At 41.3% G+C, this 20,578-nt stretch overlaps 1 protein-coding gene across 8 annotated transcripts in view; it reads right to left on the bottom strand.

The window, feature by feature from the left end:
• LGR4 (leucine rich repeat containing G protein-coupled receptor 4) overlaps positions 1-20,578 on the bottom strand; it is a 90,758-nt gene that overhangs the window by 20,040 nt on the left and 50,140 nt on the right. For all 8 annotated transcript variants that reach the window (XM_057414426.1, XM_057414421.1, XM_057414423.1 and 5 more), the window contains 2 exons: positions 9,884-9,955; positions 8,201-8,272 (listed from right to left, as the gene is read on the bottom strand). In XM_057414426.1, the coding sequence (XP_057270409.1) occupies positions 8,201-8,272; positions 9,884-9,955 (144 nt within the window). The remainder of the gene's footprint in view (positions 1-8,200; positions 8,273-9,883; positions 9,956-20,578) is intronic.

The following is a 20,578-nucleotide window of genomic DNA, read 5'->3' as shown; positions in this document are numbered from 1 at the left end:
CCTAATCTATATCCATAAAAGAGAGTTTTGTTGTTGTGATGTACATGGTTTACAGATTTCAGCATATTAGGAAACTCAGCAGCTGAATTTCCATGTAATAAAAAAACAAGAAATACACCAAATTAAGCAACAAATACACATACAAGTGGGAACTTTCCAACCTTTCTCTGCAGCCAAAGGCTCTCTCCTAAGATGAGCAAGGTGCCATTAGCTCTAAAGGCATACATCAAAGAGCTAATTCCTACGGTTAATATACTGGCATCCCCTTATCATTTGCCCCATGGTCTGACAGGTGTGTACACTATTCTGTTTGAATGCTTTTAGGCTGCACTGTGACGGGAACATTTCAGAGAAATTAAATGCCTGATGATAATGAAGAAAAAGGGCGGGGGGGGGGGGGATAAGCCTGAGGCTGTGCTTCAGAAAGAAAAAACCAAACTAGACGTTACCTGTCTTTCTTCTCTTCCGTAAATTCACACACCTCCCTGAAGATCAAAAGAATTACTTTCCAGTGGAATAAACAGATCTGAGTCTTCTCCAACTAATTTCTCTCTGCTGTGCTGCTGATTTTTTTGGTTTTGTTGGGTTTGTTTTGCTTTGTTTTTAACTTGTTTTTGTTTGTTTCATTTTGTAAGCAAGGCAGCGTACCCAAAAGGCAGGCCTTAGTTCTTGTGCATACCTATGTCTGTACTTTCAGTGTGCTTCACACTAAATTCATGTACACTAGCAGACTGGAAAACCAAAACACACAATGAAGCCCTGAGCTGAGGAGCACCTCTTCTCCCACTGTTAAAGCAGAAGATGACCAGAGGAAAGAAGGATGCGAGCAACGAGGCAGCTGAACTCTCATCCAGGCAGAACAAAGAGATCACGGAGATGATGACAAACCCTTCATCCCTACCTTGCATTGCCAAAATCTATGTCCCCCAGTACAAGTGGATTGAGTACCCAAGTAGCTGCATCTTCAACTGATGGCTCTGCACAGCCATCCAGTCTTTTGTTCATCTTCTGACCACAGCAGTAAAACTGGGGGGGCAGAAAAGACCACCACCCACAGCTGTCATTGAGCAGGCAGGTTTCCAGGTGAAAAAGGGTGCATTTCAGGCTCTCTGTCGCTTCTCTGCCAACTTTTACCATCATCTTAACAAATGCAATGTCTAAATAGAGTTGAAAGTAATAAACGATGCCAAATCAAAAAGCCCAAGCCAAGCAGAAAGACAGGACATCGTGCTGTGATTATCCATGCACCTCCTACCCTCCATTTACATAGTGACTTTCAGACCTCTGCAGCTGAAAATCACTGTGCTACAGAAGCCAATGGATACATCACTAAAATAAAAGTGGACTGTTTGCCCTGAGTTTTCTTTGACCTGCATTTCCAGTTTCGACAAGAAAACCAGTGATTTACAAATAGCAACAAGCAGAGCAGTGAATGAGTCAAAGTGGTTATTACGTTCAATGCAAAAAACACAGCTGAGATGCTTCTATTTAGTGTGAAATGCATGTAACAGAGGACTTCGCGAAACAACTGAAAAGCAAACCTAGAATATTTGACAACATCCGCAAATAACATAACTAAGGACTGTGCCTTTTCTTTAAGATGGGACAAGGGAATATTCACTACCTCAAATAACCAGCAAAGTACAAGTAATATTCTTCACTTGGACTAAACTTTTACAAAGACTGTCCTTTTCCACTAAAGTGTTAAAGATAGGACTATGTTCTTTAAATCAGAGCTTGCAGCATGTACTTAAAATTCCTTAATCTTTTAGAAGCTACTCCAATTCCAGCTTCCCTATAGGCACTGGCTTGTGAGAGACCTTTACATTTTAGTCCCTAAATTCAGAGTTCACTTGCAGAGCCATCACCTTCGCTTTTATTACCTGTCAGGTTCCCTCCTAAAACAAACTCCAACTTCCACCAGAAAGAAGAGCAGGAGGATGATATGACCCTATATATTCAGCAGCTGTTATATAAGTATTTGACATATTGTTAAAACATGCAAAGAACATGGCAACTTAAAGGACTTCAATCAACTCAGACTTAAGGAAACTCAAGCTAGGATGAACTCCTACCTCAATTCAAACAAATAAAAGCTGTGAAGTCTAACACAGACACACACACATGAAATTGTTATATTTATATAGACACAATGTTTTGTTGGCATCCTGTAGCCTCTCCAGGCATTATATGGTCAACTCTTGCTCTCCTGGAACAAACCACAGCAGCATGCCAGCAGCCACTGCTGTAGATGCTCCCTGACGATCCAGCCATGCTCCTCACTGCACGAGATACATCTCATAAATGCAGTCTCAGTAATATTATGAATGTACTGCCATACATTAACCCTACTTACTTGGGAAGAGGAGACTATGGCAGATTTGTTTGTAGCTACTGTCCCAGCCTCGCTAACTCTCACTGTGATCACACTGGGCCTCCCAGGCTTCAGGGACTGGGAAATTTTAACTTGTACTAATAGCAGTTTAACACTGATCCTAATGAAAAGAAAAATCACTCCCAACTCTTGTGTTAAACCACTTCTGCTCAATAGCAATCATTAAAGAGCTTTTGCTCTTTAAAGTGCTCCTCCAGAAACCACAAAGAAATCACTCAAATAACAGTGGAGTAGATTTTTAGGTTTTGAAGTTGAGTACTGATAAGCCTGGTACCTAGGAAATCCTGCTACAATGCAAGGCAACAAACCCACCATGTTAACAGAGGTACTTTAAAATACTCTGCACGTTTGCTTACTGCATATCAAGCAGCGGCTCTCACTACCTTATGTGCTGAGAACATCAATACCAGGATTTCCTTTATTCAACAACAAATTTACAGCAGCTCTCAAAGTAACTATACACACCAAAGCTATTTCAACTGCCAGTACTGATGTCCCAGCACATCTATTTCTTTTAAGTAAATGTCTAAGATGGCACCAGAGATCATACAAAGTTTGCTGCAAATTACCTGCAGAGGATTCAGCTGATCTTTACCTACATGCTGTGTAACTTCCATTATCCCACTTCAGTTTCTGGTAATTCAGTTTCTAAATAATTTCCTGATCTTATTTAAACATTAAATTTAAACAATTCTTTAAGCAAGACCAGAGAGTTTAAAAAAACCAAAAAGGCTACAAAAAACCCAGAGATTCCCGAAGCTCACAAGAAGTACCCATACCTCACTTTCAAGAAAACCAGAACAGCTTTTGAAGGTGAACACGGCATAGAAAAATGAGACTCTCGTAATTCAGCAAGTATGTGAAATTCATGGAGCAGTATATTTAAACTGCTGCATATTTAAAGATTTTTCAGCACAAACATGCTCAGGAGAGCTCTTCTACATTCTTTACTCAAAAAAAAAAAACAACAAAAAACAAACTGCAAGGAAGAAGAGCATACTCAGCATATTTAAGTTGGCATTGCTTATGCAGTTTAAAAAAGACGTGGGTAAATTTCTTCTTTCCCCATTCTGGTGCCGATAGTTTAATCCCACAGTTTAACACAGACTCACTGAAAGGCTAGTCCCCTTTAACCCTTCAATAACAGCAAAGCAGGGAACTAAAAAGAACTCTGAAGACAACCCATTAAAACTTGGTTAGTTGAAAAACTATCTGCCACTGGTAAAGTTTCGCACTACATGTAAGACCTTAGAATGCTTCCTAATCAGTCATCACTGTTAATGAACATCATCTTCCCCAGACTATCCTTGCAGACACCCCTATCCTTCAAAACTCTATACTCCAGAATCACAAAATGATCAGCATAAACCATAAAACACTCTTTAAATCTGTAGGGATTTAAAATCCCTAAATAGGGAATCCTTCCTAAAACAAGGAACACCTAGAAATGCATACTTTAAATGTGCCCTGTCTGACTGAAATAACTCTGTCTGACTGAAATGCCTTCCATCCTCTGTCCCCACCTTTTTACCCTGCATCTTTACCATGCAAAGCAAGATCCTGCTCTTGGTTCTTTCAGTCCCAGACTTAAGACCCCAGTCTTTTCTGCTGGGCCAAGTTGTTTTCCTCTCCCAGAAAATATAATCACATCTCAGTTCAACACATTCACACCTCCTGCTTTATCCTGCTGCAGGCCTGTTCCAGCCTTCCGATATGGGAAGGCAGACTGCAAAACTGGTTCTAATCCTGCAGTGGAGGCTGGAAGCAGACCAGGCTAGAGAGCCACAACTGCTATCAGGTACCGCAGACAATGACGGCTGACCGCATGCATGAAGACACTTACCCTGCAGCTCAGGTGAACACCCACATGCAGAGAAAGGCAGGAGCTATCACACTAGAGTGCCACACTGGCATGATCCCAGTACCCGCAATTTGGGAATCTGGCATAACAGCGTAACTGCAGTGCTTTGAACTAGTCCTGCAGAACACTCCAGTATTCCCTGCATGTAAGCATGTGTGCACATATGCAGGGACAGTAACTCAGTGATTCCTGACCTACAATGATAATAAATCATCTCCCATACACGAGCAGCTACTGACAAGCTTTCAAAAAACGACTCCTGGATTTGATGGCAAATGCCCACTAGAATTTGCGGCAATTACAGTTCTGGAGTTTAAATGGAACACTCAAAGCATCTAAAATTCTTTGCTTATCACAGACTCAAAGAATGGTTTAGGTTGGAAAGGACCTTAAAGATTGTCCAGTTCCAACCCCCTGCCATGGGCAGGGACACCTTCCACTAGACCAGGCTGCTCCAAGCCCCGTCCAACCTGGCCTTGAACACTGCCAGGGATGGGGCAGCCACAGCTTCTCTGGGCAACCTGTGCCAGCGCCTCACCACCACCCTCACAGGGAAGAACTTCTGCCCAAGAGCTCATCTCAGTCTCCCCTGTGTCAGGTTAGAGCCATTCCCCCTTGTCCTGTCCCTACAGGCCCTTGTCAAAAGCCTCTCTCCAGGTTTCTTGTAGCCCCTTTAGTCACTGGAAGCTGCTCTAAGGTCTCCCTGGAGCCTTCTCTTCTCCAGGCTGAACCAGCCCAGCTCTCTCAGCCTGGCTCCAGAGAAGAGCTGCTCCAGCCCTCAGAGTATCTTCGTGGCCTCCTCAGGACTCACTTAAGCAGGTCCTCATCCCCCTTGTGTTCGAGGCCTCACACATCCTGCCAGATAGACTTTTCTGGGGTGCTAGACAGCAAGTTTCCACTCAGTAAAACTCTTTCATTTTGCTAAATCTCACCTCCTTAAATAAAGGCTCTATTCTAAACCTCTTTCAGAGGCCAGAGCTGGGAAAATATCCAATGTAAACAGAAAGTAAAGAGCTGTTGTTTAGTATTCTGAACCAGGCTGGCTACTGGCCAGCTATAATATAAACATTAGAGATCATGAAGCTCCTGTAACCATCATCTTTATTTCCACCCAGGTATGTTTACCAGGCTTGTTAATATATACAGTGTGGCAACCATCTTCCCACGCAGCTGGGACTGGAGCACATTTAGAGAAAAATTGGATAGTGGATACAGGATACAGGAGTTGCAAACCAAATGATTATCAATACATTATAAAGTTTTATGAACAAGTAATTTGTGTCTCCACCAAGAAAAAAAAATCCCCCTAAAGTCTACTTCAGAGCAAACTGTGAAACTGCCAAGAAGAGTCAGTTAAGTGATGTTTAAACTTGCAGGTTTTGGATGGAGATTATATATTTAAAAGGCAGAAGTAGGTTTTTTACATCTATTCTGCAAAGAGTTGTTTGTTTTAGAAGAAAGTCACAGCAGCTCAGGAGCTTTAAACCCATTTTTGCCACAAATTCCTTTGGGCGAGAAATAAATTGTTTTTTCCTTTTTTTTTTTTCCCCCTCACTTATTAAAGAAATCAATAAAGCAGCATCCTGACACTCATGTTTCCATGCTCACACACACAATTCAGGAAACTAGTCCTACATTTCTTTGCCAAAAGGTGCTCCCTACATTAGTAGGGAATATGCATAATTACACTGTAATCCTGTGAGTGATGCAATAAACTGAAAGTTTCCCTGAACTTTGTTAAAATGACAGATCTGCGTTCTGGTGAAGGAAACAAACTGCCCAGGAAAAATGCTCTACATTTCTTACTACACTTGTCTCAAAAAACAACTTGCTTTCAAATTGCTGCCAATCCTCAAAAACGGTGTGATCTTCAATGCAGACAGATGTCCTTGTCAGGAACAGAGACGCGGGCAACCCAAAGTGTGAGGCACAGCAGTGGAATTAAGAAAACGGATATAAAAAGTTCCTTGTGTGCCTCTTGACACAGATGACTTCCAGACTGCATTTGCCCGTCTTATTTCTAACAGCTGTTCCAAAGTCCCAGTTTAGCTTTCCTCAGAAAAAGTAGTAACAAGTAACTTGCTACTTATTAACCAATTTCCTCCTTTTTCACCTTCTTAAAATTTATAGTTTATCATTTGCCTAGCAACAATGAAGCTTCCAGAAAGAGAAACCTCACCACACTCAAAGTTGTTACTATTAAATTTTAATTAGAATGATGTTATGTCAAGCAATTATACTGGTTACATTATGCAATATTACATAAACATGCCATGATTTTTTTTCAACAACCAAAGTGTCTCCTATTTTTAAATGGCTCTAACATGATCTTCTTCCCAACCATATTAAAAACATACGAATTTTTAGAAAGAGAGAGATGCTGGCTTAATTCATTATTTTTCCTTTAATTTTGTCCCTTCCCTTTTGCATATAAAGTTATCGTCAAACCAGTAACTGCAGATTTGATATATTGAACTTTAATTCAAGAACAAACATACTGCAAACAAGTAGAGGAAAAAAAGCACATTAATTGAACATTAAAAGATAATTTGTAGACAACAAAGGTATTTACTAAAGCAGTTTCTGGGTTTTGCATTACTGAAATTCAGGAAGCCAGGAAGGTGTTTTGTTTTGTTTTAAATAATTACTAAAGGGTTATTCACATCATATAATACGAAGGATGTATCTGCACAAAGTGACAGTGGCACTCAGACCAAGGTATTCTGTCTGCTACACACAAACCCCAAGAGGGAAACATTACATTCACAAAATGGCTGTAAACTGAAACTTGCATCTGTCCTGCTCTTGGATCCAAAAGACTGGAAAAGCTCCTGTCAGCTCATGGCATCAAAACTCATTGCTCCCTCCTGCTATGTGTTGTGCACTTCCCATGCTCACCATGGTGGACAGGAGATACCTGGGGTAAGCAGCCCAGCAGAAGCAGCTCTGTGGCTCTGTGAGATAATCTGCAGCCCATCTTATTCTTCTGCCCTGTGCTGCTTACTTACTGTGCTTTCTTCAGGTGAAAAAGGCAGGAATACCCACACAACTAGGAGGAGGCAGTGGCCAAGATCCAAGTTGAGGGAATGCAGAAAGCACCTTTGCAAAAGTTGCACAATAGTTTGCAAAGCCATCTTGCAAAACTAATTTTTTTTTCCCCTCCCCCAAACTGTTCCACAATCTGATGCAACACAGAAAGAAACAAGATTTTAGGCCAGAAACCTGAATTTTGGCACAAAGGGAAGAGATAATCTGCCCCCTCTCTCCGTATGTAAGCAGAAAGGAGGAAAAATCTTGAAGCCCTTCCCCCATCTGCCTCCTCATCACAGTGATAAGCATCTACCACCTAGAGAGCTGTAACTAACTATTAAGGTCTGATTAAGATGCTTTATAAAACATAATAAGCCATGAGATAGTATAAGTATGTATGAAATACCTTGCGAGCAACTAGCAATAATGGCTGAGGTATTCATAACTGTCTGTGTGATTTCAACACCTTCCAGTAAAACCAATACTATGTGTGTCTCAAGCAATACTCCTTCCCAGAAACCCCTTTTCCTCCTCCGGATACAAAAGACTTGGGCATGCTTCTTTTTTTTTTTTTTTTTTGCACAACATTTTAAAATTGCTTGAACACCTTAGGACATGCAAGAAGGATGATAAATGTTTAACACCATCACCACTACATTTATACCTTAATCTTGTACCTGTGTTTGAGTTTTGAAAAAGCTTGGATTTGGGTCACCCCACCAAAGATGACAAATAAAATTCCTTATCAACTTAGCTTGGGAAACTTTGCTCCAGTTGAAACTGCAAATATCTGAAAGCACGGCTGCATTATTGCACATGCATAATTGTACTTCAAAACTTGACAGAATGAAGAAAATGTGCACAAAGCGACTGAAAGGGGAACTTGGAGAACAGAACAAAGTACAAAAACTTACAAGGACTGTAAACCGCTCAACCCTCTGATGGCCTCATTAGGTACAGTCTTCAGCTGATTGTTCTGTAGGGTTCTGTAAAAATCCACTGTGTTAGTAAAGTGCAATTTGACAATAATCTTTACCAACAGTAAAAGTGGCAGACGAGCCCATGGTCCTGTTATGGTTTCACAAATGTCTAGCATACATAAAAACACGTAGAATTATCAAGCCCAGATACCCAAAGGCAAGGATGAAACAACAAAATCGTCTATTTCAGTTTTATTTACATCCCATTCATTAACTGCATGAATTTGCAGGGAACAAGCCTCTGACATAATACTCTGAAATTCCCCTGGGAGTTCAGTGGGGAGGCTGAACAACTTAACGCTGCTACAAATTTGCTACAATGCATGATATTTTACTGTTTTCTTGTGAAATCATCCTATACATACTACGAAATACACAAACCTCTAATTTTTTCTTAAAGCCACATCAATACACAATGCATTAACAATCTAATTTACAAAGTGAATTCACAACAAAGCACCTCTGGGCACAACATGAAAAAGACACAGAATGAAATCAGAGCCAAACTGAATTAAGTTATACTGGGGTTTCATAAGAAGTTCTCTTACGGGACAACGTATTATTACATGATGAGTTCTTTTATAAAGAGAATTTAAATAACTGAGATCTCACACATTATAAAACCTTCCTAGATTTTGGTGCATACTGGGATAAAAATGCAAGTGGACAAGTAAATTAACTGTTAATTAATAGCCACATGCCCAATGTTTCAAGAACTGCTAGAACCTCAGGCACCTTCAGGACTGAGTATCCTGATGAAGACGCCTTCAAGAACCTTGACGCTCTGAATTCAACTCACAAAATATCACATTTAGTAGTTTTGCAGATGGACAGTTTCCTAATCTGTACCCTGCTTAAGCTGTCTGTTTATAGTTCTTTCTTTACAACTTCAGGGTCCTTTTCCACTACTGATTTTTTTTTAATATCTGCTGAATAAACTATCCATTACCCTACTAGCCACTGGAAATATTTATATCAGCATAAATGCTACAACTGCTACATACAGGTTTTTAGAACCACAAGCAACAGAAAGCTCTTTTTATCCTTAGCTATGGAAAAACAGTTGAAATGAATATTCTTGTCTCAGAAAGGAAAACAAGATATGGGAAACAGGGCACACAGCTGTTTGGGGTTTTCTTTTTCAACTGAAACTTTTTTTCTAATAGTAATTCATTTCACTCAAAGCACCAAACTCTAGAAATTATTTCTATCACCATTAAAGGTCAAACAGAGTTTTAAATAACTGTAAGTACTAGTACTACCTGATAATGTTGGGGCACCTGATGGAGTAAGCTGAAGGGGTGGAAGAAAACAAAAATCTTTATGTGGCTTTTTAGGATTTTTCATTCTTAGGATTATTCTACAAGATATAATTCAGAAGCAAGTAAGTGTTCTAATTAAACACAGTAATTACACTTTAGTCAGGTTCACCACTGTTCATCATCACTACTGTTTATCATCACCACTTATAACAGGCTTTGTAATATAAAAAATAAAGTAGAAGAGCTAAAATGGGACAGGGAGAGCAACGATTTCCTCCAGCCTACCAGTAAACAGGCTGGCTGTGCACTAAGAAAGCATACGCTAGCTATTAAGCTTTAAAACCCAATTACTTACAGAACTTTGAGTTCTTTCAACCCAGACAAGGCCTTTGGATGGATAAAAGAAAGGTCATTGCCAGCCAGTCGCCTGGAAAAAAATTGCAATAATAATTTCAGTCATATAATAAAGCACTTCTACAACCATCTAAGAAGGAAAAATCACAGATACATCAAATGTTGCAAGCAGTTATGCATTCTGTGTTCAATTATGCCATATTCATGACCTTCCAAGTTGGCAACAGTTACTTCAGTCATTGCACATTTTTACCTACAAGAACACATTACTCAGCCTCATGGATATATTCTGCAAACACGCTAGAAAAAGCACAGCCCAGAATGATAAAACAATCTTCTTATGACACTGGGTTTGAAAAGCGCATTTACCAACTATTAACACAATCCCCTGGCTTTCAGCATTGATTTGCTGAAAGCCATGCTCTGGTACCCATGTGGTTTTAATCTATACAGCAGTTTCTAAAGAAAGTTAATGCAGTTAAGTAAAAATAACTAGATGCTAGCATGAAACAGGGAAAAGTTTCTGTGAGAATCCCAAATGTGAAGATGATATTTGCAAGCAGGCAGTATGTTCACAGTGCTGACAACTGACAGGATGCCTGCTGACATTACCAAGACATAATCTTGATAATATTTCATCTTTTGGGTCAGCTGTTTGGACAGACATTTCAGGAAAGAAAACTCCTTTGGGGAGGGAGAAAGGGAACAGGATCCTCAGCTGTATTCTCTCTCAAGATGTGGCTGGTTTCATACTTAGGACTTCAGACACTAACATAAAGTAAATTGTGAAAACCACCATGATATTAAAAGCAATAAATATAGGAGATTCTGCAGAAGACAAAGCAGGAAAGCAGAAACAGCAGCCAAAACAGCTGCTTTCAAAGAGCTTGCTCCCCTTCCCCCATGTCCTGACAAGCAGACCCTGTGTGGTCCAGCCTTCGTTGAGTTGCTAATAGTTGTGACACGAGGTATTTTATTAAGGATAAAAGACAGTGATGCAGAACACCTGGTAATCTGTAGCTGCCAAAGATGCCATCATTGCAGCCAAAGTATTTGCTTTCAGACTTGATTTCACATCCAAGCTAAGGAAAAGAGATGTTATGGAGAAGGTTGTACAATGAAATCACCCAGTGGAAACACTATGTACAAGGCACTATGTGTTAATAATTAAACAACAGTCAGTGTGCTTTAACAAAGGCAACAGAATATCAAAACCCACCTCTGCTGTTGCAGGGTACTCTGAAGCAAACCAGCCACAGTAAGGGGAAAGTATTGTTTGAAAGAGGCAGAAGAAGAAAATAACAAGACCATAATCTAAAGCACCAGCTTGCCAGAACATGACAACATTATTATGTTTTCATCTTAGCCTCTGTTTCTAACTGCATAAAAGAGATTACCCAAATTATTTTGTGCCCACATAAATCTGCTCGCAACAGAATTGGTGACTTCATAAAATGCTGCCTGATAGAGAGGATGCTAGTTACGTTTATCAAATGCATTTGACAAAGATAGATGGTTTCATTTACAAACCAAGACAGAAGAGGATGGCTTCTCATGAACAGGAAGGTGACTATAGCAGCAGATACTATCTGATTTTAGAAAAGTGTTTGTTAAAGCAGGCCTTGGTATTTGTTTAGTCTTTCTATTTTCATGCACACCCTAACTGCCATAGCTATGGCTCTGACATCCTTACAAGCATGCTTAAATCTCAACTTCTCCTGCCTGAAGAAGCAGAGATCTCCGGACTGCTGAGAAAGGCTTGTCTGTGCACAAGTCCATGGGTCCTGATGAGATCCATCCGCGGGTCCTGAAGGAGCTGGCAAATGAAGTTTCTAAGCCACTGGCCATCATATTTGAAAAATCATTGCAGTCAGGTGAAGTTCCCGATGACTGGAAAAAGGGAAATATAACCCCCATTTTCAAGAAGGGGAAAATGGATGACCCGGGGAACTACAGACCAGTCAGTCTCACCGCCGGTGCTTGGTGACAGCCAGCATGGCTTCACTAAGGGGAAATCCTGCCTGACCAATTTGGTGGCCTTCTATGATGGGGCTACAGAACAGATGGACAGGGATAGAGCAGTTGATGTCATCTACCTGGACTTGTGCAAAGCGTTCAACACTGTCCCACACGATATGCTTGTCTCTAAATTGGAGAGACATCAATTTGATGGATGCACCACTCAGTGGATAAAGAACTGGCTGGATGGCCACACACAAAGAGTTGTGGTCAATGGCTCAATGTCCAGCTGGAGACCAGTAACGAGTGGTGTCCCTCAGGGATCGGTGTTGGGACCGGTCTTGTTCAACATCTCTGTCAGTGACATGGACAGTGGGATTGAGTGTGCCCTCAGCAAGTTTGCCGATGACACCAAGCTGTGTGGTTCGGTTGATACCCTGGAGGGAAGGAATGCCATCCAGAGGGACCTTGACACCCTTGTGAGTTGGGCTGATGCCAACCTCATGAAGTTGAACCATGCCAAGTGCAAGGTCGGTCCTATACCTGGGTCGGAGCAATCCCAGGCACAGCTACAGGTTGGGCAGAGAAGAGATTCAGAGCAGCCCTGCAGAGAAGGACTTGGGGGTGTTGGTTGATGAGAAAATGAACATGAGCTGGCTTCAGTGTGCACTTACAGCCCAGAAAGCCAACCGTATTCTGGGCTGCATCAAAAGGAGCGTGACCAGCAGGTTGAAGGAGGTGATCCTGCCCCTCTACTCTGCTCTTGTGAGACCTCACCTGGAGTATTGTGTGCAGTTCTGGTGTCCTCAACATAAAAAGGACATGGAACTGTTGGAACAAGTGCAGAGGAGGGCCACAAGGACGATCAGGGGACTGGAGCACATCCCGTATGAAGACAGCCTGAGGAAGTTGGGGCTGTTCAGCCTGGAGAAGAGAAGGCTGCGTGGAGACCTCATAGCAGCCTTCCAGTATCTGAAGGGGGCCTATAGGGATGCTGGAGAGGGACTCTTCATTAGGGACTGTAGTGATAGGACAAGGAGTAACGGTTTAAAACTTAAACAGGGGAAGTTTAAATTAGATATGAGGAGGAAATTCTTTCCTGTTAGGGTGGTGAGGCACTGGAATGGGTTGCCCAGGGAGATTGTGAATGCTCCATCCCTGGCAGTGTTCAAGACCAGGCTGGACGAGGCCTTGAGTGATATGATTTAGCGTAAGGTGTCCCTGCCCATGGCAGGGGTGTTGGAACTAGATGATCTTAAGGTCCTTTCCAACCCTAATTATTCTATGATTCTATGAACCTCAGGATTTCAGAGCTGTGGCATCATTTTTCAAATACCTGGCATTTTTAACATGAACAAAAAATTCCAGATGGCAACTAAACACTCCCCTAAATTCGCTTTATTGTCAGAAGCTGCCTAAATCAACTGTATTAACTTTTTCGGGGGGGGGGGGGGGGGGGGGGGGGGTGTGAAAGGAAGTTTGCAGTATTTAATGGCTTTTTTTCTATCAATTTCTTAAGAATTTCACTGTAAGCAGAAAGAAGTATTGATGAACCATGCTGGGTCTCTACACCAGAGAGCCAGTGATCTAGAAAACACATGTTTATTTTTAAAAGTGTTCAAAACATCAAAATAGAAATCCTTAAATCAAGCAAAATTTAGCTCAGGTTATTGCATTGAGTTATTTTGGCACTCTAGTTGATGTTGATCCTACCTACCATACCATTCAAGATGCAGCAGCTCTGCCTGCAGCTCTGCTGAGGTTCCCTGTTAATTGGGATAGTGTGTGGATCATCAGGCATCTGCTGTAACTTCCCCACCACCAGAAGAGGCTGGGGATTATGATTTGTTTGAAAAAAGCTAAACTAGATCCAGTTGAATAGCCTCCCCCACCCTCACTGAGTGTCACTGACACAACCTACAGAGCACTGGAAACAAAACACAGCTGAGCCGGAGCAAGGCTTGCGTGACTTCAAATAGCAAGACTTCACCTACCTCAAGGCAGCTCCTGTTTATTCAGCTTTTTTGCAACCAACCAACAGAAAAAAAAACCTCTTGCAATCTATTACATTTCCGCTTCTCCTCCATCTGGCAACCTTCCAGGAAACAGGATACAACTAGCCAAGTGTGCAAAGGCTTTACTAATCAGTTTACCAAATATACATTTATCATTCACATCCTAGCCTTGGGGAGCATGGCTGCTCGTCAGATTTCAACTGCAGTTCTCCACCGGGCAAAGACCAACGTATCTTCCCTCTGCTGCGGCATGCAGCAGCTGAGAGGATGGAATGATTTCTCTTTACATAACCAGGTTCATTTTAAAGAGAGAAATGAAAAATTAATGGAATATCATATAGCACATGTACAGCATATAAATTAAGACACCACTGAAATCACCCAGCCAGGTTTTCCATGTTACCTCCTTTCAGCATGTCTCAAAACCAGTCACGTTCAGATTTTCAATCTGAACATTTAGCATGTTCAGACTGAATGTTTAAATGTTTAAATATTTAAAAAAGCACCTCCAAACAGGAGATTTAGGTTAGATATAAGAAAGAAACTATTTACTGTGAGAGTGGTGAGGCACTGGAACAAACTGCCCAAAGAAGTGGTGAATGCCCCATGCTGGAAGTGTTCAGGGACAGGTTGGATGGGGCCTAAGAGCAACCTGGCCTAGTGAAAGGTGTCCCTGCCCATGGCAAGGCATTAGAACTAGACACTCTTAAGGTCTCTTCCAACCCAAACCATTCTGTGATTCTTTCTCTCACACACATGGTAAATTTGCTAAGGAAAATCACAATTTTACCAAGGCCCAACTCCAGCACAAAAGAAAGGAAGCAACCTTCATCTCCTTGCAGCAAGACTCACTCTAAACTGCTTGGAATCAACCCTGGGAACCTCTTCTTCATTGGGAGACAACTTCACACTGCTACAAAGTGGCACCTGAAAGCAGCCCTACATTCACACTACCCAGAGCAGAATACCCATCCTTCCCTTCATTTTGAGTGGAAACAATCCCAGACGCCTTGTCTGAAAGCCTGTCTATTGTTACTGAGTCAAGGTGCATCACTGTTAGTTAAGAGATCTTTCTCCAAAAGCCAGAGGACTATACAACAGATTCATTCATCGAGACAGTAAAGTCTTAATTTAATAAACTATTGTAAAGTGCCCTGTTATGCTGTAGGCCACTCTCAAGGCACACAGACACAGCAGCAGGCATCATCTGCCACGGAGCATGTGCGTACCACACTGACCAAGAGTTTCCCTGCTAACTCAGTTACACCTCCCTTTGTTTGCAAACTCTGACCAGGACGCGGGTATCCTGCATTAGTTCATGTGAGTTACAACTTCAAGGTTTCTGCAGTGGAATCACAGTTGTAATGTGTGACCACATTTAAGTATCTTTCTTCTAGGTTGGCAATCTCTTTGTAACTGCTTAGTATTGAACACTGTAGTCCTCTATTTCTGCTTTGAAAAATAAAAATTTAGTGTTTTAATGGAACAAAATCTCTGTAAATTTGGATAAATTCAATTAGACATAAGCAATTTCAGCATAGCAGGATAATAGAGTAGAACATAAGGAGGACAAAATACTTCTTCTATCCTGTCACATACAGGTACCCTCTAATCATTAGTTTCAGTGACACAGTAACTGACCTCCAGATGTAGAAAACACTTTGGTGCTATTACAGAAATGCAGATACAATCTGGCTGGGGGAATAATCTTCCATGGTATCTCATTCCCAGAGTACACAGCAAGTACAGCACCTTGCAATGAAACTCATCTGAAAGCAGCAGGCTGCTTTCTGTCTTGGGAAATTAAAACTTCTGCAATTATGAATCTGGCAACCTGGCTGCATCTTAACCAAGCCAAATTAATCACTGGTGTCACTCCAAAATCAGGCAGGATGTTCCAGGTATACATTTTTGTCTGTAACAATTAAAACCATCACTTTTCATTTTGACAGGATGCAATACAAACTTCTTGGAAATCTCTCTGCTTGTCTTGCATCCCAGGGGGTGGTGAACCTCAGGTTATTTGAGCAAAGAATTAGGTATTCTTCTGTCCTTCTGAAGATCTTGTGCAAGTAACGTGTTTTACTATGGGCTCCTTTCTTCCTCTTTGTGGTATTCTGGGATCCTCCTAACCTTATCTGTCCATCCTATCTCTGATCACAACACATTCGTACTTTTTCCATTCAGCACCTGTAATCTTACTGCCTCACTGAAAATTCCAATAGTGACAAAGACTGCAGTCCCAATGTGATATAAATCACCTGATTTATTATTTTTATTTCTCCATTAGCTGCTTCCTGGTAAGACTCAAGACTCTTACTTCAGGACCTAGTCAAGGCTGAACCTTTCATAGCTCTTATAAACCATCCACCACTGCCCCTCTGTCCACTCAGCTTTTAGCTCTTCAACCTACTTATTTTCATCCCATTGGAAAACATTCCACTGCTTCCCCACTTGCACTTTTGCAATTTCTTTGCTTCCTTGCTCTCTTACATCAAACTGTTCTGCCATCCTCACATGCTGGTCCCCAACATCAATGTATTCAGGAGTAACCTTTGAAAACACCTCATAAACACACCTGTTGATTATCATGGATTAAATTTTCTCAAACCTAAGAAAAGAGCTTCAGGTTACACCTATTCAGAGAAGCAGCTGCTTCAGAACAGAATTCAGTTTTCTTAACAGATGACACATAGTTATATGCTACATTTTGTTCATCAAGGCTTGAAGTTTCACATAAGAGGTATAGCCACTTGCAGGAAACTACCAGGGGCTCTCTGCAGGCCCAAGGCCTGTTGTGCAGCCAGCTCCCACCCAAGCTGGTCAGCTGCAGAAGGGGACGGGCTGGTAAATGAAAGCCCTACCACTACTTTGCTTATCTGTGATTAGCAAACAACCCCTTTGGGACTTCTGTCAGCTGCAGCTTGCTGCACTGCTGTGAAGCCAATCAATAACCTCCAGATTACTCCCAGTTCTTCCACGCTGATTTAACATAACTCAATGGATGCTTTATTCTGCTGCTGCTAATGGAAAATGCATTTGTCCCCTTCTCCTTTTCTTATTGTAGTTTCAGTATTATACAACCTCAACCCCTAAAGTCATGAGTATGTAAGCCAAGACACATCAGGACTGAGAAACAAAGCCTGTAGCTACAACTAGCACTGAAACTGCACTAACTCCATTCAGCTGAGTAGGCACTTCTCATCCTCAGCCTTCCCTCCCCACAGTATTTACAGCTTTCTCAAAGTTACATTGAACTTCAAGGTAACAGCTTGTTTTCAAAATGTGTTCCTGGTCTAAAACTTCAACATGTGCAAGCAAACTAAACCAACTGAGTGAAAGAAATCTCAAGCCTGACCAGACGTTCTTCGGTTAAATTGTCAGCAAAAGTCACCAGCACCCACTGCAGGACAAAATACGGCTCTATGACATTGCTTTTCATGGACTATCAAAGAGTATCTGTTACTGTATATTTTTTTTTTTTTACTTAACAGGAAAGTAAGTTATGATGGATTTTGAAGAAAGCAAGCATTCCCATCCACGTAAAATATGCTCTATCATTCAATTCGCAGGAATTATCTGTGTTTTGATAAGACTTCCTTGAAGCAGAGCCCATAGGCTACAACACATATGCACTGAAGGAAATATATAATAACGTAAACGAATTATTATACAACATGAGCTCTTAAAGCAACCTGCTCCCATAGTCTCAGTTACTATTTTCCACGGGGAAAAAAAAAAAAGGTTTTCACAAATCTGCTAAGATACCCATGTCTTAAATATAACCAGTACTGTGTAGTCTGGAAAACTGGCAACAAGTCTACAGCATGACAAGTTGCTGCCATGAGCAACTCTGATTCCTCTGGCCACCAAATCAGAATACATTTTATAAAATGCACCTTCTCCTCTCCAATTGCCTTTGTGGTTCTTGTACTCTGTCATGATAACCTTTCCTTTGCTCTACCGTAGGCCAGATAGACTTTTCTCTTGATAAGTTATCTCAAGGCACCTGCATATGCTGATATAGGTTCTGCCACTCTGGATTTTTAGTTCCCTCTAATTTCTCACTGCCTGAATAGCCATCGTTACAAACACCATTTTGTTTACTTGAGAACATATGTCCCTGTTCCTCACCATGATGATCAAACTTAAACACTTCAGTGGCAGAGTATGGGGAAGTATGGGGACTCTTGTTGAGGACTGAGCCTAGAACTGGCTTCTTACTCACTGGCACACGCATATCTTTTGTCACACGCTCCAATTCCTTAGAGCAAAAGGAGGAGGTAGATGCACAGCAGAAGCACTGTTTGCTGGATTTTATTTCTTCTTCCCGTCCCCTCAAAAAGTCATGTCTAATGTTAAACTTTTTGCTGTGGATGCTAAGGGATCGGGGGCAGTCAGCTGTGCTATGGGAATGACTTCCATAGCGGTGGGCTGGCTGCTGAGAAACCAGAGGGGAATTTGTAGTTGACAGCTGCGGTTTGGAAAATTCTGACGCTCCAAGAGGGATCTGTGGATTAGATACCAACTTCATCATGGGCCAGCACAGAGAGAGAACTGACAGGAGCTCTTTCAGGATCAACACGCTCCTTCCTAACTAGAAATGTATTTCACTTACCTTGTCTGAAAGCAGAGATAATGAAAGTAACTGAGCTCAGTTTTGATGAACTGGGATACAAAAACTGAATCAACTACAGGTTTGTGCTTTTAGCAAAAACAGTGATATTTGGAAGCTCAGAAGGTTTCCCAGATCACGAAATATGTTAATGGTTACACATGAGTAAAAAAAATGATTGTTGAGATAGTAAATTCTCAACATTGCTTTGATCTGTCCATACGGCATGTCTCTTGCCCTGACATCTATTGCTTTCCAGGCTCGGGATCTCTTGAATGACCATGCAGTTAGCAAGTGCAAAATGTGGAAGCATTAAGTCTACATATATTTGGCAATTAACCTTCTGTTACAAGTTCTCTAACCCCTTCAGATACATACAGAGTGAATACAAGACCCTGGATTTGTAGAAACCTTCACACCAAATGACTTGGAGGAATGGGAGTACTTTTCAATATGATTTTTTTGTTTCAGATTGAGGTCAACTGTTACCTTTCTCTCCGCTCAAAAAAAAGGCAAATATTTTATCAGAATCATCTGGAGTTTTACTTTTACACAGGAAGAGCAGGAAAAGAACTTTCCATGAGTACTGCTTACTGCTTCTGTGCCAGGATAAGACCTGCCAATGCTAATTAGGCAAGAGTATATGAGCACTCAAAAAAAAAAAATATACCAAAATACAACCACCCAAGAGGAGAGGAAAGAAGGGAAAATAATTACTTTATTCCTCACTATGTCTTCTTACAGTAGCACAGTGTCATACCAGAGCACTATAATGACAGAAATGCACTCTGTTTTCTCAGAGCACAGGGATAATGCATTTACCTCCACATACAGGATTTGCTTTTAGTGCTTTTCTGTCTAACCCTCTGAGCTTGTTGAAGAGCTACATGTGACTCTTGTTGAGGATTGAGCCTAGAACTGGCTTCTTACTCACTGGCACACGCACATCTTTTGTCACACGCTCCAATTCCTTAGAGCAAAAGGAGGAGGTAGATGCGCAGCAGAAGCACTGTTTGGGGGACTCTACCTGGAGAGACCCAGCCTGAGAGTTTTGGAGGCTACCAGAAGTTCCTTATCTGGTTTATACATTCATACAGCCCCAAACTGGCAGCTCAGGCAGCATAATAAATTCAGGCTTGTAAGACGGGTCTGGAAGCTTAACACCTCAAAGTTCAGCCTCCAGGCCATTTAGCTAAGCCAGCTTCTGTGTGCATGCACATGTCAAAGTAATGCTGAGCACTGAAACTCAAAGACGACAGATAAGTAAAAAGTTTAATTTTCCTCTAAAAGTCCTTGCTGCAGAATAACCAGTCTTGGGATCCTCATACACAACAATGCCAGCTTTTGCAATGAACGTGTAGAAACAGAAACTGGAAAGAAACTTCCTCATCTTTCAAAAACAATGGGATTTACTCAAGCTACTAGTATTTGTCCTCACAAACAGGAAAAATATGCAACTGTTAAGCACAGCAAGACCCTTCCAAACTACAGAAATATCGTTCTTCTATCAGCAGGATCAAAACTCATCCAGAATCAAAACTGATTTAGGACTCACGCAGATAAGAAAATATTAATTAAACGCAGGTTAGCCAGCATGTTTTTAAACATCATTTAGCATCTAGTGTAGACCAAGTAAACGATGTTTAAAAATATCTTAGCTGACTGTGGTTAATTCTACTTGGGAGTCTTTGCCTAAAGGTTTGTCTTGACTAGAATCTGAAGATGCAAGTTACAACACGCCGACGTGCTTTCTACAGCTCTGGCACGCACGAGGCAGCAAATGTTTCTAATGCATGCTAGCTGGTCAAGTCAAAGCTTAGGCTACTTGCTACCACACGTGAAACCTACACCTTGCTTTTTCTTCATTAGAACTTCACATCTTGGAATTCAAGTTGCAGCAACTGAGGAAATTACCTCCTCCAGCTGTTCAAATATTAGGAGCTGGTAGATGGATGAAGGGTACTCATCGGCTTCCAACCCAAAGTCAGACGGCTATTTCTGAAATGCCAACAGAGGACATCTACCAAAGCAGCTGTAGAGAGCTCTTGGTTCGTCCCCCAGTCTCTGCTGGAAGGGCTGAATGGACAGGTATAGGGTGGTAACATCT

The sequence above is a fragment of the Pezoporus wallicus genome, unplaced genomic scaffold (assembly GCF_028554395.1).
Source record: "Pezoporus wallicus isolate ANWC-B61680 ecotype Strahan unplaced genomic scaffold, APGP_CSIRO_Pwel_v1 contig_5967, whole genome shotgun sequence".
Classification (NCBI taxonomy): Eukaryota; Metazoa; Chordata; class Aves; order Psittaciformes; family Psittacidae; genus Pezoporus; species Pezoporus wallicus.
This window is presented reverse-complemented; position numbering and strand designations above follow the sequence as displayed.